Source organism: Panthera tigris, chromosome B2, assembly GCF_018350195.1.
Source record: "Panthera tigris isolate Pti1 chromosome B2, P.tigris_Pti1_mat1.1, whole genome shotgun sequence".
NCBI classification, from domain to species: Eukaryota; Metazoa; Chordata; class Mammalia; order Carnivora; family Felidae; genus Panthera; species Panthera tigris.
The window spans coordinates 2,057,830-2,084,887 of NC_056664.1; the positions used below are offsets into that span (position 1 = coordinate 2,057,830).

At 43.8% G+C, this 27,058-nt stretch overlaps 2 protein-coding genes across 5 annotated transcripts in view; both read right to left on the minus strand.

Annotated features, from left to right (window-relative positions):
• Nucleotides 1–1,735: 1,735 nt before the first annotated feature.
• Nucleotides 1,736–22,648, minus strand: LOC122238471 (zinc finger and SCAN domain-containing protein 31-like). The gene is given in 5 exon segments (XM_042985393.1): nucleotides 1,736–2,329; nucleotides 2,331–2,787; nucleotides 5,954–6,077; nucleotides 6,494–6,892; nucleotides 22,592–22,648. Coding segments are annotated over 5 exon segments (1,314 nt in total). The 3' UTR covers nucleotides 1,736–2,052.
• LOC102970180 (zinc finger protein 239-like) overlaps nucleotides 5,840–27,058 on the minus strand; it is a 29,717-nt gene continuing 8,498 nt past the window's right edge. For 2 of the 4 annotated variants that reach the window (XM_042985494.1, XM_042985497.1), the window contains 3 exons: nucleotides 25,418–26,494; nucleotides 23,734–23,847; nucleotides 5,840–6,077 (listed from right to left, as the gene is read on the minus strand). In XM_042985494.1, the coding sequence (XP_042841428.1) occupies nucleotides 25,627–26,436 (810 nt within the window). In that variant the 5' untranslated portion in view covers nucleotides 26,437–26,494 and the 3' untranslated portion in view covers nucleotides 5,840–6,077; nucleotides 23,734–23,847; nucleotides 25,418–25,626. Of the gene's footprint in view, nucleotides 6,078–22,223; nucleotides 22,777–23,733; nucleotides 23,848–25,417; nucleotides 26,495–27,058 lie in introns of those variants that run through there. The other 2 variants (XM_042985495.1, XM_042985496.1) reach the window with 2 other exon arrangements.

A 27,058-nucleotide genomic window follows, 5' to 3' on the forward strand; every position in this document is an offset into this window, starting at 1 on the left:
GACAGAGAGCGAACAGGGGAGGGGCAGAGAGAGAGGGAGACACAGAATCTGAAGCAGGCTCCAGGCTCCGAGCTGTCAGCACAGAGCCCGACTCGGGGCACAAACCCAGGAACTGTGAGCTCATGTCCTGAGCTGAAGTCAGATGCTTAATCGACTGAGCCACCCAGGTGCCCCATAAACTTTCTAATTTCTTAAGTCCTGGTAGTTAAAAGTATATTTCATTCAAAGTAGAAGACGACACCAATGCTTCTCAGACTGTTTATTTCAAGGATGAAAAAATACACTAATGCATAATGAGAACATCAGCGTCCAGACGATTACAGTGGGCGGTGACCTCAGCTTGAAACATCTACTGTTTTTTAGCATAAGAAAGTCAGAAGGGGGAGGTCCACCTGGCTTGCTCATTTGGTTAAGCCTCTGACTCTGGTTTCAACTCAGGTCATGATCTCACGGTTGGTGAGTTCGAGCCCCACATTGGTCTCTGTGCTGACAGCCTGGAGCCTGCTTGGGGTTCTGTCTCTCGGCCCCTCCCCCACTCTCTCTTTCACTCAAAATAAACTTAAAAAAAAAGAAAAGGAGGATGCAGGAGAAGGATTAGAGGCTCTGGCACCTGATGTCCCTTCAGTCCCACTACAATATGTGAGCACATCCACCTGGGCTGCTGGATGGCCAAAGGTAATTCTGGGACTTTTCCCCCAGAGATAAACTGGAAGAGAAATGTGTATCACTGAGATTTAAAAAGGAAAAAAGAGGACGTATGAATGAAGTGCGGAGTTGAGGATGCAAATATACATTGTAACTCCTTCCTAAAAACTGCCTTTCCCCTAAGCTGACAAAGTGCACCGCAAGGCGTAAAATTTCATGAGCTGCTTTGATGTGTTTGAGCCTCACAGGGACCCTTAGGCCTAAGTGGGCTCTCCTGCTCTGGCCGGATCTGCCTCCCACCCAGCAGGAAATGCTCCCCATCCGGCTGGTTCAACATTAGACTAGCTGCCCTCCACCTCAGCCTCAACCTACCGGGTTTCACCTCCTCACCTGTGCACAACATTATTCAAACATGCCAGTCACATCCTCCCAAGAAATCGGGGCCACCTCGTCCTCTTGTTACTGCAAAGCCTGCATCCCAAAGTCCCAGTTTGTTCCTCGTGCTCCCCTGTGGCCCTGGATGTCGTGCTGAGAGTGTACCTCCGTCCGGCACCAGGTGTCACCTGTTTGTCCATCCTCAGAACATGAGGGCAGGTGGCCCCCCACCCCTGGCACCAACAGGGTGAAGGGGAGATGAACAAAAGGGCAAATTACCTCACTGAGCAGTCATTTGAAAACTTCTCCCTAGTTCACCCCTCATTTATGTAACTTTAAAAACAGCATCACAGGGGCGCCTGGGTGGCTCAGTCAGTTGAACGTCTGACTTCGGCTCAGGTCATGATCTCTCAGTTTGTGAGTTCAAGCCCCGCATCAGGCTCTGTGCTAACAAACAGCTCAGAGCCTGGAGCCTGCTTCGGATTCTGTGTCTCTCTCTCTCTCTCTCTCTCTCTCTCTCTCCCCCTCCCCTGCTCATGCTCTGTCTCTCAAAAATAAATAAATGTTAAAAATTAAAAAAAAACAAACAAAAAACAAAAAACAAAAAACAGCATCACATATCCCCATGCAGCCTGCTAAGTTCTCTGCAGGGAACACACATGACATCTTTGTGGTCCTCTGCCCACAACACGCGAGTCTCTGGGTCGTCGGGATAGTCAGGGTATGTGATGACAGGGACTTCAGGAAGCAGAAGGGCAGACGGACCACAAGGGAGGAGACTGGAGGAGCAGGAGGCAGGGCAGCATTCCCTGCAGAGTCAGGCAGGATGCGAGCAGTCTGTTCCCCTGATGCCGCCAGATCTTTCAACCGGATGTGTGACATCAGACTGTCTCACGGCCTAGAATAACAACGGAATGGACACACCACATCCTGACATCCCGAACTTACCACACAGCGATAGGGTCTGTATTCAGCATAGCTTTCTAGAGTGGTTCAGTAAGGCCGGATGCATGATTAAAGGCTTTCTTACAGTTAGGACACAAACGCAGACTTCTGCCCTCTGTGGATCCCCTGATGATGAACAAGTCTTGACCTCTGTATGAAGGCTCGTCCACACTCCTCACACTGATGGGGCTTCTCCCCATTGTGGATCCTCAGGTGTGGAGTAAGGCTGGTGCCCCCTCGGGAAGCTCTCCCCCATTCCTTACACAGGTAGGGTCTCTCTCCTGTGTGGCTTCTCTGATGCTCCGTGAGTCCCGACCCCTGACTGAAGGCCCTCCCACATCCATGACATCTGAAGGGCTTCTCTGGTGTGGACCCTCAGATGTCCAATAAGGTGTGAGCTTTGCCTAAATGATTTACTGCACTCTTTACACCCAGAGGGTCTCTTCCCAGTATGGATTCTCCGATGACGAACCAGGCCTGTGTCTTGACTGAAGGCCTTCGCCCATTCATTATACCGATATCGTTTTATTTTATTATGAATTTCCTGGTGTGAAAGAAGGGCTGATTTCTAACTGACAGCATTCCCACACTGGTTACATTGATAGGGTTTTTCCTGAGTATGGATTCTCCAGGGGCAAACCACCCCTGAGCTCTGAGCAAAGGCCTGCCCACACTCCTTACATTTGTGTTGTTTTACTCTTATGGGGTCGACCTTTTGCTGTCCTGATTTGCCCTCACATTGAAGTTTCTCCACATCTTGCATCCTAGAAAACATCCAATGTGCTCGTTTCCGCGGAACTTGGCTTTGGAGCAAATTCACCACTCATAGTCCTGGTTCAGCCTTCTGCTGGAAGAGCAAGTCAATGACTTAAGTGTCACATGTCCCATATAAAGGGTTTTGATGAAAGATTAGGATAGATAATTGAAAGCCATCATCCTAATGGTTTTTGACACTCACTGCACCTATGAGTCACAGAGAATGAAGATAAATAAATAAAGGCCCTCAGGGCCCTGGCCCAGATCTAAACTCAAAATGGCGGAATGAAATGAAAATTCCCCAAGAATCTTCCAAAAGTCCCCACCAAACACACCTTCCAGTATTTTCCCCTGGAATAGTCGGCCCACACAGGATCTGGGCTGGCCCGTGACCCACTTTATTCAACAGATTGTGGTGCAAGTAAAGCTGTGTCAGCTCAGGGACGAAGACTTTACCACCGTGCGTCTGCGTCCTTGAGATCCTGAGCTGCCCTGTAAGAAGGTCAGTCACCCTCTAGAGAGATGGCGGGAGAGCCCATGAGAACCTGAGGCCATCACAGTGTCTCTAGAGGCCTAGTTTTCTGCCTCCTGATAAGGCAGGAGACAAGGGAGCAAGGTATTTTGGGCAGCACAGCCCAGGAGGGCCCTGGATAACACAAACTGGTATCACGTGCAACAGAAGACACCCTCAGAAGTGTGGGAGACAATTCATGGTCGTTCCTTTCAGCCACTACGTTTTGGGGGTGGTTTGGTAACGGAAACAGACAGCTGAAATGCCAATCCATCAGCCAGTTTTTGGTGATGCTCACGGCAACACCATGAATTGGGTAATAGATTTAGGAACTGAAACCTAAAAATTAAGTAAGTGGCCTAGGATCACATGGCAGGTAAGTGGTAACATCTGGCCTGGGACACAGGTCTACAGGAATCCTCATTTGTCTTTCTGCATCACCCTGCGTGCTCCCTGCACTCGCTCCACAGGCAACCACCGCAGCCTCACTGCCCTGTGATGGATCTACCATGGCGATTCAGTGCCTGTCATCTGCGCCTGCACTTACGGGAAGTTTTTCTCCCAGGAATTCCACACAAGTGTCATAGACTTTTATATAAAGACACCCACTGATGCACTGTGCGTAATAAAAATACTACAAACAGGGGCTCCTGGGTGGCTTGGTCGGTTAAGCGGCCGACTTCGGCTCAGGTCATGATTTCACAGTCTGTGAGTTCGAGCCCCGCGTCGGGCTCTGTGCTGACGGCTCAGAGCCTGGAGCCTGCTTCTGATTCTGTGTCTCCCTCTCTCTCTGACCCTCCCCCATTCATGCTCTGTCTCTCTCTGTCTCAAAAATAAATAAACGTTAAAAAAAAAAATACTACAAACAGCTTAGATGTATATCAGCAGAAGACTAGTAAATTAATTATAATATATGTATGCAACACAAAACTAAAGACCTATTAAATGAATAAAGTAGTTCTATTGATAAGAGTAGTATTATTTAGGGGCACCTGGGCGGCTCGGCCAGTTGAGCATCAGACTTCGGCTCAGGTCACGATCTCATGGTTTTGTGAGTTTGAGCCCCACATCAGGCTCTCTGCTGCCAGCACAGAGCCTGCTTTGGATCCTCTGTCTCCCTCTCTCTCTGCCCCTACCCTGCCTATGCTCTCTCTTTCAAAAAAGACAAATAAACTTTTTAAAAAGTTGGTGAGCATATTAAAAAAATAAACTAAAATGTACCCAGGATTTGTCTTAATCAAGGAGGCATGGGAAGGACTATCATGAAGAAGTTTCGATCTCCACAGATCCCTAGGAACAGCAGGTGTGGCACCTCGTGCAGGCCACGTAGGAAGGCAGGAGGCAGAAGAGGGGAGAGTGTGGCCTAGAGCTTTACTGGAGTTTTCCAGAGAAGGAATAGGCAAGGTAGGGTAGGTTGCTGAATGAGCTCAGGATCGCATAGTTTGAATGATTCTACAGGGATGTTCTGCGGTTATCCACCACCTTGCCCCGGGGAGATTTACAGCAGGAGAAATAGGGGACTGGTGTGCGAGAGTCTGATAAAGGAGCCTGATAAAGGAGCCGGCTGGGGAGCGGACTCTGGATTATCTGGTTCAAATATGAAAAGGGTACTTGCAGGGAGTTCTCCACTGTCTCTAGGAATCAGCTAGCTCTCCCAGGGGCACCAGGATCAATGCCGGAACATCAAGAATATAGAAAATAAGAAAATACAGTCCATACAGGATACCATTTGACCTGGGGGGCCTGGGTGGCTCAGTGGGTTAAATGTCTGACTTTCGCTCAGGTCATGATCTCATGGTCAATGGGTTCGAGCCCCACAGAACTCTGTGCTGACAGCTCAGAGCCTGGAGCCTGCTTTGGATTCTGTGTCTCCCTCTCTCTCTGCCCCACTTCTGCTCACGCTCTGTCTCTCTTTCTCCATCCCTCAAAAATAAATAAACATTAAAATAACAATAATAAAAATAATCCCACTTGACCTAAAAGAGGGACAGGGGCTTGAGAGGCATGGAAAGATTTTAGAAATACGTATATATTAGAGAATGTTGGAATGGAACTTTTATTTTCATTATATGTCCTTCTCTACTACAATTTTTGAAATATAAACTATTGTTCTATAATAATAGCCCTTTTAATAATTAATTTAAAAATATAATACTAGAATCTATTGTAGTAAATGTATGGTAGATTTGGGCATCTATTTTTTTAATGTTCATTTATTTTTGAGAGAGAGCTAGCAGGGGAGGAGAAGAGAGAGTGAGACACAGAATCCTAAGCAGGCTCCAGGATCTGAGCTGTCAGCACAGAACCCGATGTGGGGCTCGAACCCACTAACAGTGAGATGGTGACCTGATCCAAAGTCAGATGCTCAACCGTGAGCCACCCAGGCGCCCGATGGGCATCTATATTTTTAAATAGTTCCTTGGTGATTGGATTCATAGAATTGAAAAGTGCTATCTTAAGCAGAACATAAAATAAAATAAAATAAAATAAAATAAAATAAAATAAAATAAAATAAGATAAAATAAAATAAATACAAAACTAAAATTCAACAATTTTGAATATCTTAATTCAAAATTAAATCAGCTCTGGATATGCTCACTTTGTAAATAACCTTTTGGTGTTAAATTTATTCTACCCCCAGACACCACTTTTCTTGCCAGAAATACAGCTCCCAGGCGGATGCGATCTACTCAGTGCTTCAAAACCTCCACCAGGATTCACATTTTGAGGCTTTGTTCTCTTGCACAAGCCTGTGCTCCCAAGGATCACACTTTGGCTGGACGGTCAGGGCTGATCTGCGAGGCTCACAGGTCCCACGTCCTTGTTTGTAGAGCTTGGCTTCAACCTAAGGACATACAGGTAGAGCTGGGTTTACAAGACCATCACAGATATCGGGCAATAGCTAAAACCTCAAAATTTGATTTAAAAAAATCTGCTACGGGGGCGCGTGGCTGCTCAGTGGAGCCCGCGATCTCGGGTTCGAAGTTCAAACTCCTCGCTGGTTGTAGAGATTACTAAAAAATAACATGTTGTAAACAATTCCTATGGATACAGGAAGCAGAATAAAGAGATCTGTGTCATAATCAATTCACACAAAACACATAAGCAGCAGAGCTTCAAAAAGAAAACAAAAGGACGAGCTTCAAAGACAAAACAAAACGCGTTAGCCCAGCAACAAGGGCCGGAAATCCCCTCGCTTACACAGGCCCCCTCTCTTTGCTGGCAGACCCTTGGTGTCTAATCAAGGAACGATGGATTAACCTTTCCCCACCTGTTGTGTGCTGTCTCCAAACTCTCCAACACGGTCACCGCCTGCTCCCGGCTCTCCGGGTGCTGTCCCCGCACCCAGGCCTGGAGCTCGGCGGGCAGGATGGTCAGGAACTGCTCCAGCACCAGCAGCCCCAGGATCTGCTCCTTGGTGTGTGTTTCTGGGGTCAGCCACTGGCGGCCCAGCTCGCAGAGCCGGCGCAGCGCCTCACGGGGCCCAGGCGTCTCCTGGTAACGGAAGAGCCCGAAGCGCTGGCGTAAGACCTCCTGATAAAGGTGCACCTCCCCCAGCCATCCAGGCTTCTGCTCCCAGGAAGGGTCCTTCTCTTCCTCCACCTTCACTACACTCAGAGCCTCCTGTTCCTCCTTGGTGTGGACCTCAGGAGTATGTGTCTATTTCTGGGCTCTCTATTCCATTCTGTTCATCTATTTGTGTATTGTTTTTGCCAATATCATGTGTCTTGATCTCTGTAGATTTATAACCGGTCTTGAAGTCAGGGAGTGTCAGTCCTCTGTTGTTCTCCTTCAATGCTGAGTTAGCTATTCTGGGTCTGTGGCCTCTCTGTATAGACTTTAGAATCAATTTGTTGGAGGGGCGCCTGGATGGCTTAGTTGGTTAAGTGTCCGACTCTTGATTTCAGCTCAGGTCATGATCTCATGGTCATGGGATGTAGCCCCGCATTGGGCTTTGTGCTGATAGTGTGGAGCCTGCTTGGGATTCTCTCTCTCTGCACCTGCCCCGCTAATGCTTGCTCTCTCTCTCTCTCTCTCTCTCTCAAAATAAATAAGTAAACATTAAAAAAACCAATTTGTTGGTATCTACAAAAGAACTAACTGGGATTTTACTGGCATTATATTGTATCTAATAATTTAATTGGGAGGAATGACAATCATGACAACAGAGTCTTCTATCCATGTACATGAAATATCTCCTACTGTATTTAGATCTTTGATTTCTTTCATCAGAGTTTTATAGTTTTCCTCATGGAGATCTTGTATACATTTTGTTAGATTTATACCAAATTATGTATTTGTCTTTTTGGTGCTAAGGTAAATGTTAATTTCAAAATCCTTTTGTTCATTGTTGTTATATAAGAAAGCAATTGACTTTTCTGTATTAAGCTCAATCCTGCCACCTTGCTATAATCACTTATTAGGTCCAGGAAGGGTTTTTATTTTTATTTTTGTATTCTTTAGGATATTCTACAGAGACAATCGTGTTATGGCAAACAGCCAGTTTTATTTCTTCCTTCCCAAACGACATTACTTTCATTTCTTTTTCTCATTTTGTTGTGTTACATAAGTCTTCCAGTATGGTGTTAAGTGGGAACGGTGAGAAGGGACGTCTTTATCCTCTTCCTCATCTAAATAGGAAAGCATTTGTTTTTTTTACCATTAAATATAATGCTAGCTGTAGGTTTTTGTAGATGTTAACAAGTTGAGGAAGTTCCCTCTCTATCCCTAGTTTGCTGAGAGTTTTTATAATGAATGTGTTAGATTTTGTCAGATGCTTTTTCTGCATCTGTTGATACATGACATTTCTTCTTTAGCCTATTGATGAGATAATTACATTAACTGATTTTCAAATAGTGAACCAGATTTGCACACCAAGAATAAATTTCACTTGGATATAGTATACAGTTCTTCCTATACATTGTTGGAATCAATTTACTCATATTCTAGTAAAGATTTTTCAATCTATCTATGAAATATATATTGGTCTGCAGTTTTCCCATCTTGTAATAACTTTGTCTGGTTTTGGTATTGGGATAATACTGGCCTCATAAAATGAATTAGGCAGTATTCCTCTATGCTTTCATTATCTTTAAGAGATAGTACAGCATTGGGGTGCCTGGATAGCTCAATTGGTTAAGCGTCCCACTCTTGATTTCAGCTGAGGTCATGATCTCACAGTTTATGTGTTTGAGCCTTGCATTGGGCTCTGTGCTAACAGTGCAGAACCTGCTTGGAATTCTCTCTCTCCCTCTCTCTGTCCCTCCCCTGCTCGCTCTCTTTCTAAAATAAATAAATGTAAAAAAAATGATATAGTACAGCATTCACATAATTTTTATTTAAATATTTAGTAGAACTCACCAGTGAACCTATCTGTACCTGGTACTTCGGGAAGATTAATTATTGTTTTAATTTCTTTAATAGATATAGGCCAACTCAGATTGTCCATTTCTCCTTGTGTGAGTTTTGGTAATTGTGTTTGTGATTTTGTGACTTGTAATAAAAACCATATATTTGGTCTTCCTCCCCATTCAGTGTTGAGAGTGACAAAGAGATCTTTTGTTATGTTAATAGGGTGAATTTTAGGAAGCACCTCAGGGTGGGGGCTTGGTTGTCAGAGGGGCCAACCATGTGATTAGAAGGTTGGAACTCTAAGTAAACCACCCCCCCCCCCCCCCCCCCCCGCCACCAGCAAGGGGTGGCTGGAGATTGAGTTCAATCACCAATGGACAATGATTTAATCAATCATGTCTATGTAATGAAGCTTCCACAAAAACCCAAAAGAAGGGGGTTAGGAGAGCTCCCTGGTTGCTGAACACACATTTGGGAAGAGTGGTATGCTCAGAGAGGGTATGGGAGTCCTGCACCATTCTTCAATACCTTACCCTGTGCATCTGTTCCTGAATTCTATCCTTTTATAATTAACCAGTATTCTAGTAAGTAAACTGGTTCCCTGGGTTTTGGAGCCATTTTAGCAAATTAATCAAACCAAAGGATGGGGTCATTTGTCCCTCCCATCTATAGTTTGTTGTCTGAAGCTCAGGTAACAACCTAGGACTTGTGATTGGCATCTTAGGTGGGGAGAGGGGGCAGTCTTGCAGGACTGAGCCCTTAACAGAGAAGATCTGATGCCATCTCCAGGTAGATAGTATCAGAATTAAGTTGAATTGCATGACACCCACCTGATATCTGAGAACTGCTTGGTGGTGTGGGAAAAAAAGACCCACACATTGTAATTGAAATCAGAATTGTAGTGTCCTTCAAAAAATTGGTACGATTCATCTAGGTTAAAAAATTGTGGGCATAGAGTTGTTCATGATATTCCTTTTTTAAATATCTATAGAATCCACAGTGATATTAAAATTTGTGTCTTCTTTCTCTCTTTTCCTTAGCTAACTTGGCTAGAAGTTTATCAGTTTTATTGATCTTAAAAAAAATACAAACAAACAGCTTTTGGTTTCACTCATTTTTTTCTATTGATTTCCTATTTTCAGCTTCACTGATATCTGCTCCAACTTTTATTTCTTTTTCTTCTGCTCATTTTGGACTTAATTTGCTCTTCTTCCAATTTCCTAAAATGGAAGCTTACATTTTTGATTTTAGACATCTTTTCTATTCTAATATATACATTCAATGGTATAAATTTTCCTCTAAACAATGTTTCTGCTTCATCGCACAAATTTTGAGAAGTATTCATTTAGTTCAAAACATTTTTATATTTCTCTTGAGACTTATTTGACCCATGTTTTATTTAGAAGTATGTTGTTTAACTTCCAAATATTTTGGGATTTTCCACTTATCTTTCTGTTACTGATTTCTTTTAAATCCGTTGTGGTCTGAGAGCGTACTTAGTATGATTTGTATTCTTTTAAGTTTGTTAAGGTGTATTTTATGGCCATCGGACTGTGGCCAATATTGGTGAATGTTCCATGGGTGCTTGAGAGAAATGAGTATTCTGCTGTTGTTGGATAAAGTATTCTACAGATATCAACTACAACCAACTGAATGACACTGTTATTCAATCCGACTATGTCCTTACTCGTTTTGTGGCTACTGGATTTTTCCATTACTGAAAAAGGGATGTTAAGGCCTCCAAATCTAAGAGTGGATTCATCTATTTCTCCTTGCATTTGTACCAGTTTTTGCCTTCTGTATTTTGACACTCTATTGCTTGGTGCATATACATAAAATATTGTAATGTCTTCATGGAAAACTGACTCCTTTGTCATTATGTAATGTCCCTCTTTATCCCCAGTAAATTTTCTTGCTCTAAAGCTGGCTTTGTCTAAGATTAATATAGTTACTACAACTTCCTTTTAAATTTTTTTATTATTTTGTAATTTACATCTAAGTTAGTTAGCATACAATGCTATAATGATTTCAGGAGTAGATTCCAGTGATTCATCCCCTATGTATCACCCTGTGCTCATCCCGACAGGTGTCCTCCCTAATGCCCCTTGCCCACTTAGCCCATCCCCCCTCCCACAACCCCTCCAGCAACCCTCAGTTTGTTCTCTGTATTTAAGAGTCTCTTACGTTTTGTCCCCCTCCCTGTTTTTATATTATTTTTGCTTCCCTTCCCTTATGTTCATCTGCTTTGTATCTTAAACTCCTCATATGCATGAAATCATATGAGATCTGTCTTTCTCTGACTGGCTAATTTCGCTTAGCATAATACCCTTTAGTTCCATTCACACTCTTTCTTTCTTTCTTTCTTTCTTTCTTTCTTTCTTTCTTTCTTTCTTTCTTTCTTTCAAGTTTATTTTATTTTGAGAGAGAAAAAGAGAAAGCACAAGCGGGGGAGGGGCAGAGAGAGAATCCCAAGCAGGCTCAGGGTTTCAATCTCACGAATCGAATCATGAGATCATGACCTGAGCCAAATCAAGAGTGGGATGCTTAACTGACTGAGCCACCCAAGCACCTCTACTCTACCTTTTTTGTTTTTGTTTTATTATTTTTGAGAGACAGAGAGAGACAGAGTGTGAGCAGGGGAGGGGCAGAGAGAGAGGGAGACACAGAATCTGAAGCAGGCTCCAGGCTCTGAGCTGTCAGCACAGAACCAGACATGGGGCTCAAACCCACAAACCAGCTGTAAGATCATGACCTGAGCCAAAGTTGGACGCTTAACTGCCTGAGCCCCCAGGCAGCCCTCCACCTTTTGTATGATGAGTGTTAGCATGGTGTATCTTTCCTCATCTCTTTAATCTGTGTCTTTACATTTAAAGAGTGGTTCTCGTAGAGAACTTAAAAGTTGGGTCTTGATTTCTTTTTTTAATTAAAAAAATTTTTTTAATGTTTATTTATTTTTGACAGAGAGAGAGAGAGAGAGAGCATGAGTGGGGGAAGGACAGAGAGAGAGGGAGACTCAGAATCCGAAGCACGCCCCAGGCTGTCAGCACAGAGCCCTACGTGAGTCTCGAACTCACGAACCGTGAGATCATGACCTAAGCCAAAGTCGGATGCTTAACCGACTGAGCCACCCAGGCACCCCTTTTTCCTTTGTTTTTAATTCAGTCTTTCTTTTTTTTAATGATCTAGGAGGTTCCCCCCACCTGCCTTTTTTTTTTTTTAATTTAAATTTTATTTAACCAGCCTCTGTCTTTCAATTGGTATATTTAGACCACTGATTTTAAAGTGATTATTGAAGGGCACCTAGCTGGTTTAGTTGGAGGAACATGTGTCTCTTGATCTCAGAGTCATGAGTTCAAGCCCCACATTGGGTGTAGAGATTACTTAAAAATAAATAAAACTTAAAAAAAATGAAGTGATTATTGGTGCCCCTGGGTGGCTCAGTTGGTTAAGCGTCCAACTTCAGTTCAGGTCCTGATCTCACAGTTTGTGAGTTTGAGCCCCGCATTGGGCTCTGTGCTGACAGCTCAGAGCCTAGAGCCTGGTTCCAGTTCTGTGTCTCCCTCTCTCTCTGCCCCTCCCTCACTCACACTCTGTCTCTGAAAAATGAATAAATGTTAAAAAAATTTTTTAAATGAAGTGATTATTGATATAGTTCAGTTAATACCTATAATTTTTGTTACTGTTTTCTATTCATGGCTCTTGTTTTTTTTTTTTTTTCTTCTTCCACTCTTTCTGCCTTCTGAGGCTTTAATTGAGCATTTTATCTGATTTCATTCCTCTCCCTTAGCATATGAATTATACTTTGCCTTTTGCCTCAAAGTTCTTATTCTTTTCCCTCCTTTTAATTCTTTTCTCCTTGCCTTTCAGTTTGGCAAGTTTCTATCGGTGACATTTCTTCAACCTCTCTGGTTCTTTGGCCTCGTCCAGTCTATTGATGAGTCCTTCAAAGCATTCTTCATTTGTTAGGGTGTTTATTATTATTATTTCCTTTTCATTAATTCTTCAAGTTTCCATCTGTTTACATTACCCGTCTGTTCTTGCATGTTGTTTACTTTTCCCATTAGAGCCTTTAGCATATTAATCATAGTTCTTCTAAATTCCTGGTCTGGTAATTCCAACATCTCTGCTGAATCTAAGTTTAGTTTTGATTACTGCTACCTTACTTTAAATTTTAAAATGTGATTATTATTTTTTAGTAATCTCTACAACATAGGGCTAAAACTCATGACCCTGAGATCAAGAGTCACATGCACTATCGACTGAGCCAGTCAGGTGCCCCTGCTTTTTACCTTTTAGTGTGCCTTCTTTTGTTGTTGTTCTTTGAAAACCAGACATAATAAACTAGGTAAAAAGAACTGAGGTAAATAGGTCGTTAGATAAATAGTGCGGGATTTTATGTGTTTGTAGGTAGAATTTGGGTATTTATTGTTTGCTATAGCTGTAGGTATCAGAGCTAAAGTTTGGTCTGGTGTTTGTGTTTTTGCCTTACCTTTTGCTTCTGGGTTTCCCTCTGGACTTCTTAAATAGAACTAAGCTGTGCAATTGTTCCAATTGTTTCCCTTGTTATATAGGATCCCTATTAATGTGGCGATAGGGTGAGGGGAGAGCAGCATTCTAGAGTCCTGAGATTAGGTTTCAGTCTTTCAGGGAGTCTGTGGCCTTGGACTGTGATATTCACAAGTTCTTCTCAGTTTTTGTTCCCTTTCCTTCCTTACATGAGACAGGAAGGACAGAACAGGCTGGGGCTTGCTCTTCCCCTGTATGGGAAGGTAAGACCAGGCCTGGGTATTCCCTTCCCCTACATGGAATGAATAGATTTTAATATTTTTTATTGAGATATAATTCACAGGACATAAAATTCATCCTCTTAACGTGTAATATTCAGTGATTTTTAGTATATTTACAAATTTGAGAAACCATCATCACTATCTAATTCTAGAACATTTTCATCACCCCAAAATAAATCCACACCATTAGTAGTGTCTAATGATTGTCCAGTCTATTGATGAGTCCTTCAAAGCATTCTTCATTTGTTATGGTGTTTTTTATTATTATTTCCTTTTCATTAATTTTTAAAGTTTCTATCTCTGTTTACATTACCAGTCACTTCCCATACCTCTCACCCCTGGCAACCATGAATCTACTTTCTGTCTCTGTGGATTTTCCTATTTGGGACATTTTGTAAAATAGAATCATACACTATGTGGCCTTTTTTTGTCTTCCTTCATTTAGTGTAATGTTTTCAAGGTTCATCCATGTTACAGCATGTATAAATACTTCATTCCTTTTTATGGTTGAATAATGTACCATTATATGATTATAGCACAATTGTTTATTCATTTATTAATCAACAGAAATGGATTGTTTCTACTTTTTTGGTTATTATGAATAGTTCTACTGTGAACATTTATGTACAGTTTTTTTTTTAATTTATTTTTTAAAATTTACATCCAAATTAGTTAGCATATAGTGCAACAATGATTTCAGGAGTACATTACTTAGTGCCCCTTACCCATTTAGCCCATCCCCCCTCCCACAACCCCTCCGGCAACCCTCAGTTTGTTCTCCATATTTATGAGTCTTGTCTGTTTTGTCCCCCTCCCTGTTTTTATATTGTTTCCCTTCCCTTATGGTCATCTGTTTTGTCTCTTAAAGTCCTTATATGAGTGAAGTGATATGATTTTTGTCTTTCTCTGACTAATTTCACTTAGCATAATACCCTCCAGTTCCATCCACGTAGTTGCAAATGGCAAGATTTCATTCTTTTTGATTGCCGAGTAATACCCCATTGTGTATATATACCACATCTTTTTATCCATTCATCCATCGATGGACATTTGGGCTCTTTCCATACTTTGGCTATTGTTGATACTGGTGCTATAAACATTGGGGTGCACGTGCTCCTTCGAAACAGCACACCTGTATCCCATGGATAAATACCTAGTAGTGCAATGGCTGGGTCGTAGGGTAGTTCTATTTTTAGTTTTTTGAGGAACCTCCATACTGTTTTCCAGAGTGGCTGCACCAGCTTGCATTCCCATATGTACAGTTTTTTTTTTTTTAAATGTTTTTATTTATTTTTGAGTCAGAGAGAGACAGTGTGAGCAGGGGAGGGGCAGAGAGAGAGGGAGACACAGAATCTGAAGCAGGCTGCAGGCTCTGAGCTGTCAGCACAGAGCCCGACTCGGGGCTCAAACTCACAGACTGTGAGATCATGACCTGAGCTGAAGTCAGACACTTAACCGACTGAGCCACTCAGGCGCCCCCATATGTAGTTTTTATTTGAACACCTGTTTTCAAATTTTTTAAAAAATATGTAACTAGGAGGGGAATTGCTGGGTTATATGGTAACTCTTTGTTTAACTCTAAGTTTCTGAGGAACTTCTAAACGATTTTCCAAGATGGCTACACCATTTTATATTTTCACCGGCAATGCAGGAGGGTTCTAATTTCTCTACATCCCTGTGAACATCTGTTCCTATCTTTATTATAGCTACATTACTGGGTGTGAAGTGGTATCTCATGGCTTTGATTTGAATTTTCCTAATGTAGAATGATGTGCATCTTTTCATGGACTTATTGTCCATTTGCATATCTTCTTGGAAGAAATATCTATTCAAAACCTTTGACCATTTTTAAATTGGGTTGTCAGTCTTTTTGTTGCTGAGTTGTAAGAGTTCTTTATGTATCCTGGGTACTAGACCCTTATCAGATACATGACTTGCCAATATTTTCTTCTGTTCCATGGGAGGTCTTTTCATTTTGTTGATAGTGTTCTTTGAAGCAAAAAAGGTTTGTAATTTGATGAAGTCCAATTTCTCTATTTTTAATTTTGTTTCTTGAGTTTCTGGTGTTACTGAAGAAATCACTGCCTTAACCCAAGGTCATATTTACACCAGATTTCTTCTAAATGTTTTAAAGTTTTAGCTCTCACCTTTACATCTTTGATCCATTTTAACTTAAATTTTTAAGTTTTAAAAATTGATTTTTGAGAGGGTTAGGGTGGAGCAGAGACAGGAGAATCCCAAGCGGGTGCAGAGCCCAATGTGGGGCTCAAACTCATGAACCAGGAGATTGTGACCTGAGCCAAAATCGACAGTCAGAGGCTTAACCAACTGAGCCACCCAGGTGTTCCTCCCAGATGTGTTTCTACTATCAGTTGCTTCTCTTGGATTTTGTGTCATTTGTCTTCTCATGTTCCTAATTTTTAAAATTTATTTTTGCAAAATTGCTTATAGAAATAGTTTCAGACCTAAGAGAATATTACATTCTTATAGAGACGACCTCCCAGTACCCGTGGGCACTGGCATTATGGAATCACTTAAATCCACTGTAGAGATTAGGATTCAAAGCAGAGCAGTGGCCCCTGTGAGAGCCTATGTGTGGTTCGTGTACTTTTAGAGGACAGTCTTTGGGGTCCCACATACTAGAGTGAGGGCATTTACCTGCACTACCTCCTACGTTGGCAGTCTCCAGAATCCAATTTTGGTGACTTTTTTTCTGTGACCCTATCAAGAGTTTGACTCACCCTCTCGGTACCCTTTCCAGAATCAGAAGATGCCCAAAGAAAGGATCATCTCCTTAAATATACATACTCTTTCACTCTAATCTTTTATTCTCAAATTAGCTCTTTAATGTGTTTGGATAGATTTTTTTAAAAAGCATTTTGCCCAGCGTCCCCACTTCTCAGTGGGAGAACTGGTCCATAGGACTCTGTCCACCATTACCCCAAGCAGAATTCTGGGTGCATGTTCTTGCAGGCTGAATAGCTATTAAGTGATTTCCGTTCCAACTCCTATTTTAACATTCTAACCTAAGAGAACATTTACATATCACTAATTTGATTACTCTTCAAAAAGAAGAATATACCACAGGTAATATTTCCCAAGAAACTATGGACTCGGAGGTTAGAACTGACCTGCTGTAACTCTCAGAGGCAGGCAGTTTATCTCATTCTGTAAATTTAAATCAGACAACTCCAGGATGTCACTCAGCCATTTACGTCTATGTCCTTTCTACAATGAGGCTGAGAAAATACTGCTTTCGTAAGTCCCCGGTCTTCAGGAGCAGCTGGGTGGAGGAAGAGGGAAGTGCCTGTAAGAAAAGTCTTTCATCTGGGACTCAGCCCGGTGTGGCTGAAGAATGCTCTGGGCTGACAGGCAGACCGTGCCGAGAATGTTCCTTTTTTCTCAAACAGCCAAACTTCTGGGAGGCACTAACTTATATCCCACATTCACTTGTTCAAAACTAACTGTTCCGGCCGCATCCTCTCATCTCTGTTAAGGTCGCTCTGTTCTTCCACGCCAAAACACTTGGGTCATTCTTGCCTCTTCTTTCGATCTCATCCATGAGCAAAATCCTTGTGTCATGGTCTTCGATGTGTAACCAGCATCCATCACTTCTCTGAGGTGATGGATCACCACCTCTGCTGAGCACCTGTGTCCAAGGCACTGTGGGTTCCTGCCCAGATTACCTCATTGGCTCCTAACCGTTCTCCTAGTTCCCACTCCTGTCCCTTTATATTCTTCACAAGGCAGCTAGAGGAATCCTTTCAAAGCCTAGGACCGATTACGCCACATCTTTGCTTAAAATCCAGCATAAGCTTTCCATTTCACTCAGGGTAAAACCCAAAGGTCATTTCTATAGGCCATCTCCCTTCACCTGTGTCCTCCTCTCTTCTTGCTGTCTCACCGGCCGTGCTGTTTCTCCAGTATGTCAGCACCTTTGCACCTGCTACACTCCCTTTCTGGGATGTTCTTAGAAAAGTATTTTGTTTCCCCTTTACACACAGCATGGTCTGGTATGTAGCTTTTAGGATCGCACTGCATTTTAAGTAGCAGTATCAGTTCGCATCACCAGACCCTGAGAAGTCAGGCATTATTTTTGAAGTTGAGGTTTCTTTATTTCTATCTTGGAGATCTGCCTCACCCCACGGCGCCACCAGATGAGAAAGTACCTGCATTGTTTGGAAGTCTGCAGCTCTCAAAACCCATGTGGGCCGGGTGATATCACCATCAGGTTAAGATACCGGATAGATCTGTTAGTTCACACGGAAAAAGAACAATTACGTGCCAGTGCAATTTACACTGTGCGTAACCTGTGGGCCAGCAGTTTCGTTCCTGTGTATGCTCCCCAGAAAAACACTCCCAAAGGTGTTCAGAGCAAAGCTGGCGAACACCCTAAATGGCTTTCACTTAGTCATTAGAGCAAATGACTTAAGTAACCACCTCACAGCAGAGGATTCGACCTGCCAAGTGAATTGTTATTCACAATTCATTGGCTTCAAAAAGCAGAAGGGCATAGAATGAGATAGAACACAACGATTTACGGGTGACTGGAAGGAACTGGGAGAAATGGGACTGGGATGGGGGGTAGAGATAAAATAAAATGTGTAAAAACAAAAGGCCACACACAGACCAATGATTATATTCCATGAAGTGAGTTCACAACGAATCCACACTGAATAATAACCGCTCTCATTTGTGGACAGGCCTGGGAAGGCGGGAGATCTGATGACAAACTGTGACAGCTCCCTCTTCAGGCTGACTTGCTACCAACCCACAAGCAGAACCCTTCACTGAGCACATGGGTCACTATTCCTTCCATATATTAGACACACAAAGTGAACAAGGTAAATTTGGTCTGTTGTTTAGCAAATCACAAGTTCACATGGCCCACCCATGTGTCTTCATCTACTTTTTCTGCCCAAAGGCATAGGAAGTTCTGTGAAACGATTTACCAAACCACAGATATCTGCAGCATTTCCCAGATACTAACACTCTAAAAATAAAAGGGAGTAAGTCTGGTAGAAATGCGTCACAGGAATTAATGTCAAAATCATTCTTAGAAAAACTATTTTAATTAGCATCATGAATTCCAAGCCAAAAATAAATGTAGTAACGTTTCAATCATCAAAGGTTGTGAATAAAGACTTTCCCCCCATTCTCTACCTTTGCTACAGAAAATGAAAGCTAACTGTGCCAAAGACAGTTCAATACCCATAGAGATCTGTCACAGATGTTTTAATTCACCTTTCCCCATGAAGTGACCTGACAAAGTCTCTAACAAACACTTGTCTTAATTCCATAAAATGCTCAAATGATCGTATGCAGTTGGATTTTTAAAGTTTTTATTTATTTAATAATCTCTAGGCCCAACATGGGGCTCAAACTCATGACCCCGAGATCAAGAGCTGCATGCTCTTCCTATTTAACTGTGATGCTTGATGTTGAGAAAGTCCCGTGCTGCACCTTTACCATATATTTGACAATTGAAGTTTATTTTTGTTGTGTATCCTTTGATGTCTGAAGAAAGAAGTTCATACCTGCCCCAGGCGTAAGACTTCTCTCCAGTACAGACTGATGTCTGGTAAGATTTGAACTTTGACTGAAGGCTTTCCCGTATCACTTACACTCAAAGAGGAATCTCTGATCCACTGTAAGAACTGAGCTGACGCTGAAAGGTCCCCAGAGCAGTCACACATATAGGGCTTTGCTCCAGGGTGTATTTACTGATGGAGAAGACTGATCTTAGTGAAGGCCTTCCCACATTTTTCCATTTACGGGTTTTCTGGCAAGAAGCGCTGCTTCCAAATGGAGACCTTCCGCCTACGCACTCCCGTCCAAGATGAATTTGTTTCTGTTTGATGAGAGCTGAGCTCACACGAACATTTATAGCACTGAAGAGATCCTCACGGGTCCTCTGACACCTGACAAGACCCTCCCAGTATCCGCAGGCTTTGCCACATTCTTCACTCTCGTGGGACTCTCCTTTGGGTGGCTTCTCTGCTGTGCAGTGCCACGGGACCTGGGTTTACACTGAAGGTCCTTCCGGGCTGAGAATCCTCATAGGGTTTCCTCAAGTCTGCTGGGGCTCAGTCAGGACTGCTGGTGCTCCAGGGTTCGTTTTCTCAGGGAGAGGCATTTCTGGATCACTCACGTTAGACTGAGCAGCAGATGCTTTTATCACAGCTGAAGCTGAAATTGTGGGCAAGGTGAAGGGAGAATTTCCCACTCCCAGGGCACTGACAGAAGTGAACTTCAGGGCAGGTTCTCCCAAGTGTCTTTACCAGAGTGATACTTATCAGATACTTATCAGTGAGACTTATCCCTTTATCAGAGTGATACTGTCCTTGGCTTGAAGCAGTGCAAGCTGTGAGTCCTCAAAGGGGCTCCTCCCTCACTTGGCTGAGCTATTCAGAAGCCCCTGGACTTGTGGAGGCCCTGGGGAATGTTCCCATTTAGTCCTCTGTGCTAGACTTCCGCAAAACTCTGCAGGGAGACAGACTCCTTGTCTAAGGCCAGGAGTCACCCTCTGAAAGAACAGGTTGATCATGAAATAGGCACCCCTTCCTTAGAGGGGGGAAAGGAGTCAAATGTAACAAATGAGAGCAGCCTAGGAGAGAAATCACCCAGAATAGGGCTTTTCATATGAGAAAGTCCTAAGTAAGACTGTACACGTGTTTCTCATTAATTTCTGCTCTTTCCCTTTGCTTTCTTTGGGCTATTTTCCTGTGTTTTAAAAGTGCTCAAATATGGATGTTTGAGAGCACTTTTTTCAGCCTTTCTTCTCTTCTAAGTATACCATCTATATATCTTTTAAATTTTTTTAATGTTTTTATTTATTTTTGAGACAGAGAGAGACAGAGCATGAACGGGGGAGGGGCAGAGAGAGAGAGGGAGACACAGAATCTGAAGCAGGCTCCAGGCTCTGAGCCGTCGGCACAGAGCCCGACGCGGGGCTCGAACTCACGGACCGCGAGATCGTGACCTGAGCCGAAGTCGGAGGCTTAACGGACTGAGCCTCCCAGGCGCCCCTAGCATCTATATTTTTAAATGAAATAATTTACCGAAGGAGCTTGAAAAGGTACCTGGAACAGAGAAGGTCCCAATAGGTGGAAGTTACTACTACTAGTAGTATTCTCACTAACGTAAAATAGAAGTAAAACAGAAGGAAGGGACTAGGGAGGAGACGCAACACTTCTTCAAGTCACCTGTGAACGTAACCACATATAAAGGAGCAGACTAAAGAGGCCATCACATCAGCGAAGCATTTTACTACCTATCTGGAGAGATTACGAAAATCTCAAAGCTGGAAGGGATGTCAACATATTTGACATGTCTCCTTTATTTTTAAGGATATAGAAACTGAGGCTCAGCTCGGTGGCATTAGTCTAGCCTAAGATGGTTACTTAGAGGTAAAAACAGGTTGGAACCAAGGGCTCTCGAATCTCACCTTGAAAGTTTTTACCAGCATAACACACTGGCTCCTTGAAGCCCACGATGGCATAAGAACAACCTTCATGTTGAAACTTTCACGTTACAGCTTAGTAGTTAAGAGAACAGGTCGTCACCTTACACTCGTGGTTTCAGTCCCCGGCTTGACCATTTCCTGGCCAAATGACCAAGTTATTTAATGTCTCTGTTCCTCAACTTCTGCAGCTGTAAAATGGTAGTGGTATGTATCTCATAGCACTGTTTGTTATTGACAAATACACACATAAGGCACTCAGAAAAAGCCCCGACACAGAAAGCATTCCATAAACATTGGCCCTCTCGATGGCAGATTTTATAAATTTTTTTTGGTTCCTCATTGCCATCTTTGTAAGGATTATTTTCCCCCACCCTATCGTTAAGCTTGGCTATTTGACCTGCTTTGGCGAATGAAACATAAATGCAAACGATATATGCTTCTCCTGTAAAAGCCACTGTGTCTTGGGGCGCCTGGGTGGCGCAGTCGGTTAAGCGTCCGACTTCAGCCAGGTCACGATCTCGCGGTCCGTGAGTTCGAGCCCCGCGTCAGGCTCTGGGCTGATGGCTCGGAGCCTGGAGCCTGTTTCCGATTCTGTGTCTCCCTCTCTCTCTGCCCCTCCCCCGTTCATGCTCTGTCTCTCTCTGTCCCAAAAAAAATAAAAAACGTTGAAAAAAAAATTAAAAAAAAAAAAAAGCCACTGTGTCTTCCCACCACCGTTTTTCTTTTACTCCTCAAGCCTGGGTCCTGGAGTGGAGAGAACGTGTGCAGATCTGCACGTGAGCCACAGCTGACACACAACATAAGCAAGACTAAGTCCCGTACCATAAGCAACAGATTTGGGGTGGTAGCTGGGGGTGGGGGGAGGTGCTGGTTACATAACAAAAGTCTAGTTGATCATAATGACACTAAGTCCACTTGTACACTCTCATACCATTTCGTGCACCAGCTGCCAGGTGTTGGTGGTCAGTTAACACAGACAAAAATCAGGGGCGCCTGGGTGGCTCTGTCGGTTGAGCGTCCAACTTCAGCTCAGGTCACGATCTCATGGTCCGTGAGTTTGAGCCCCGCGTCGGGCTCTGGGCTGATGGCTCAGAGCCTGGAGCCTGCTTCCGATTCTGTGTCTCCCTCTCTCTCTGCCCCTCCCCCGTTCATGCTCTGTCTCTCTCTGTCCCAAAAATAAATAAACGTTAAAAAAAAAAAAAAAATTAAAAAAGAAAAAATTAAAGTCAGAGGTGCACCTGGGTGGCTCAGCTGGTTGAGCGTCCAACTCTTGGTTTTGGCTCAGGTCACGATCTCACGGTTCATAGGTTCGAGCCCCGCATCAGGTTCTGTGCTGAGATGCTGAGAGAGAGGAGCCTGCTTGGGATTCTTTCTCTCTCTCCCTCTCCCTGCCCCTCCTGTGTTCTCTCTCTCAAAATTAATAAATAAACATTAAAAAAAAAAACAAGTACAGCTAAGCCTTGAATCCCTGCTACGGCATTAACGAGACGCTCAACACGAGAAAGTGCTGGCACCTCCAGTGTTCCATTCTTACTCATCTGACAGCATCAGGCAAGGGGCAGGAGAATCAGCCCGGCTGTGGGGACTGTCTCACTGCCAAGAGAGCACTCCTGGGGGCCAGGAGGAAGGGGGGCGGGGGAGAGCCGGGAGTGGAAAAGTACCGAATACAGAGTTAGAGTGGGGAAAAGTGTGCTCAAGTTTCCTCTACCCCAGTGAGAGAGTCTTGGCAGAGTTGCTTGGCAAGGTCCCCAGTACCAGGCCTCCAGGTGGAGGTGTGGCCCGCAGCACGAGGATGCCTACAAGCCCTGTCATCCTTGACTGCAACACAGAGACTGCACACGGTGGCTGTGCCTTGGAGGCCAGTGTGGGAGGGTGGCTCTGCCCCACGAGGGGCAAACAAGCTGGACTCCTCGGGTAAGACGATTTGTTCCACAGAATACCTAAATGTAACGTAAAGTTACAACAATTAGGAAAATGTGGTACCGACCCAAGGAAATAAGAATAAACCAATGGAACATAACAGAGGAACCAGAAACAGACCTATGCGTGTAGGACAATTGATATATGACACATGAGCCTTGTACAGCAGTGGGAAAAGACAGTCTTTCCTGTAAGTAATGCCGGATCAACTGGATATCCATATGGGAAAAGAATGAAATCTGACCCTCACTCATACACAAAAATCAGTTTCACCCGAGTCACTATACCGTACACCTGAAACGAATGTAACACTGTACGTTAACTACAATGAAATAAAAAATTTTTAAGTTGATTTATTTTGAGAGAGAGACGGTGGGGGGGGCAGGGGAGGGGCAGAGAGAGAGGGAGAGAGAGAGAATCTCAAGCAGGCTCCACACTGTCACAGGCGGGGCTCGAACTCACGACCACAAGATCACAACCTGAGCCGGTATCAGGAGTCAGACGCTTAACCGACTGAGCCACCCAGGTGCCCCCAGACACATACTTTTCAACATGCTTTTCCCAAAGTCCCTTCCTTTATCCCTTTTCCTGGGGCCGAAGAACTCACTCTTCCTCTAAGATTTCACCCTCCTGAGGCCTTTTCAGTGGTTCCACGAGTGGTTCTCACACCTTCGGTGCAAAGTAGCCTGTACAAACCCAGTGGCTTTCTCGCTGTATTTACTGTTTTCTCTCTGCACCTTTCTCCCCAAGTAGACTGGGAGGCCCCTGAGGACTGGGGTGCTCTTTCCAGTTACCTTTGTATTCCTAGTACCTGGCACAAGGCCCAACCCACAGCAGGTGACCATCAACACTGTACTTTGAGCTCACAAGGAATAACCATGTTACATGGATCCTGCCCTCCTACCACTACATTCTTCAGCAGAAGAAATGTGTTTCTCCAGAATGTCTGCCCCCTTCAAAGTCTTCAAGACACTCACCACTTACTGCTTAGGATTCAGTTGTGCTGGTTTGGGGTGGGGTATGGCATCACTTCAGCGCTGATCTCAGAGGAGTATTCTCCGCCCAGAAGAGTCTGTCTGCAAACCTCCATCCTAGGGACAGACCGAGACAGTCGGGGCCCAAGAAGTGAAGGCTAAAAACACTGACGATGACAGAACAGAAATGGCATGGCAGGGAACTTTCTCTGGGACAGAGCGAGGAGAAACCAGTCTTCCTCAACTGTCAAAAGGCAGAAAGAAGCAGGACAAAGGAATTCACACCTTGACCCAATGTCGTAGACAATTTCCTGGTGTTTTGTTGAGGCCCTTCATTTCTGCCTGTAAGTATGTGCCTTACTCTCTCCAGCACGCCCCATGCCTCGGCGAGGTTCTGTCTCCTCAGTGTGCGCTCCAAAACCGGGACCTTTTCTGCCTTCAGCCCCCACGTCCGTACTGAAACTTACCTGGGCAGAGTGGTAAGCACGCCTTCAATACCAGACTTCACGCTGTGTGTTTCCACATGCAACCCTGACCTCAGTGCCTGACCGCGCGAGTCGGCTCAAAGCTTCATGGAGTCCAGTGTGTCTGTGGGCTGTCTTGCCTCAGATGATCATGAGAAATCATGGAAACTATGTATCTCTTTACAACACAGAGTCCTACTGCAGACCCAATCAATCTGCAATTTCTATCACTTTGGTGTTCATCTTGAACCTCATGTGGTTTAGTTTCAGGGTTCACAAGAATTTCCTGGCCTGACACCCAGGGGTCAGAAATCACTATTAATATAGAAAAATAGTAACAAAGTAATTTTTAAGTCCAGATCTCTTCCATGAGCTTCATACATGCACGTGTAACTTTTGGGTGTAGGTCTGGGGACGGGATTAGAAAGTTAGGGTACATTCTGATGAACAGTTCTACTGGGATTTCCAGATACGACAAAGACATTTTCCAGACTGAACTCATTAACTTTGTACCACTTCCCAAATCTGAGCTCTCCCGGTTGATATGAGGCATCGAACTTCAAGGAGTCACTCAAATAGATCCTTGAAAGTCATCCTAAAACCAATGCCATCATCCTCAACTCAACAACAGTTCCCAAGCTTGCCCAGTCTCATACCTCTTGAGTCTGCAAATCCCTAAATCCCTCACCACACTTGAGAAACACCAAATCCAAGGGATCGGAGCACCTGACACTTTTAGAGAGGCTTTTTGTTTTTGTTTGTTTTGGTTCAGGAAGCTCAGTCAAGTTTAGGGATTTACTGGCTCAGGAAGTCAAGAGTCCTGGGGTTTTGCGGGAAGTCAAGAGTCCTGGGGTTTTGCTGACTAAGCAAGAATGACCCTGACAGAATATCTATTAGATTTCTACCTAAAACAAAGGCAGTCTACCCTCTGCCAAGGAGGTTACTAACCCATCAAATCACCCCTGAGAGCATGGAGGTACAGCAAAGGCAAAGGAAGGAAGATCGATCAGTTCCTATTTCCAGATACAATGAGGATATGTGGTTCCCGTCCCACCAATCAACACTACTTCCAATTTCAAACTTAATAGGTTTTACCTATAATACAACAACAATAACAGAAGGTTTGCACATGAGAAAAATAAAAATATTTGAAATGCTGAAATCTGCTCTTACTAAACCAAAACAAACTACATTACAGTATACATGTATTTAAAGGGCCTTACCTTGTGAGTTGTGAAAGCGCATTCTCAGAAGTCGACGCGATTTCAGAGCTTTAACTAGTCATTCTGGAGCACTTTTCACGGACTTCTCACTTCTTCAATATTCTAAAGGACCAAGTATCAATTAAAACATCGACTTCTTCCATGCCCTTCTCTTAGTGTTAACTCCTGATACAAAAAAAAAGGCCTTTGGAATATCTTCGCCACATAAATCAATGATGACACTTCCCTTTGGCGTGTATTTTCTGGTGCTTAGTAAGATTAGAACTCCCACGGAAAGCTTTCCCACACGCATCACACTCGTACGGTTTCTCCCCAGTATGGATTCTCTGGTGATGAATTAGGGTTGAGATCTGGCTGAAGGCTTTCCTGCATTCTCCACACGCGTACGGCTTTTCTCCAGAGTGAATCCTCTGGTGGTTAATTAGGGCGGAGTTCACGTAGAAGGCCTTCCCACACTCCTTGCACTCATACGGCTTCTCTCCCGTGTGGATTCTCTGATGTTTGATGAGGGCGGAGCTCACGCTGAAGGCTTTCCCACACTCGTCGCACTCATAGGGCTTTTCACCAGAGTGGATTCTCTGATGTTTGATAAGGTCTGAGCTCACGCTAAATGCTTTGCCACACTCATTGCATTCATACGGTTTCTCCCCATTGTGGATTCTCTGATGTATGATCAGATGTGCCCTCACACTGAAGCCTTTCGTACACTCGTTACAGGTGTAGGGCTTCTCGCCAGTGTGGATTCTCTCATGCACAGTGAGGGTGGAGCGCACGCTGAAGGCTTTTCCGCAGTGACCACACTCGTAGGGCTTCTCGCCGGTGTGGATTCTCCGATGTCGGACGAGGCCTGAGCTCTGGGCAAACTTCTTCCCGCATTCACTGCAGGCGTACCGTCTCCCTTCCGTGGGCCTGTCCTCCCGCCTCTGAACCTGGTTCACATACCGAGAGGTTTTCTCGCACTCAGAAACCTGTGATGTACTCCCCTTCCGTAAGCTGGCAACCGGCTGGTGGGGGTCCATCCTTACAGAATTCTTCCCTTCAGAATAGACACCTTGTTCGTGCCTCTGGCCTGGACTTCTGAAACAATAACACATAGAGGCTTCAATGTAATTTATTCCTTGTTGCTAAAGCAATAGGATGTGACACAGACTTAACTAGAAGCCTCAAACGTGCTTGACAAACCCGGGCGACACCAATCAAATGTCTGTAAAGTAACCTATCACACAACTATTAGAACGAACAGCTGACTCAAACGTCTATTTAAAAATTACCCTTTATAATGGTATCTACAGCACAGAATCTGGAATATAAGTGACTACAAAATAATACTTAGTTCCTACTTAAAAAGACTTTTCACCTCTTTAATTAAGTCGGGAAACAAGACAGGAATTGAAGAGATTTGTAGATAGTAGAGCAGATGAAGGACTGTACAAATACAGGAGGAAAAGAACCAGAACTTCAACCGATAACAAGTTTGGAAACGTGACAGCAGCCTCACCGACAGCTGTGTTTTTACCACGCACACAGAAGTCCACACTGCTTGGCTGGAAGAGAAACATGGGGATAAAAGCTCTGGCCGTTGCTACCACCACTGCTGCTGCCGCTGACGTTGCTGTGACAGCACCTTAGCAACAGGGATGC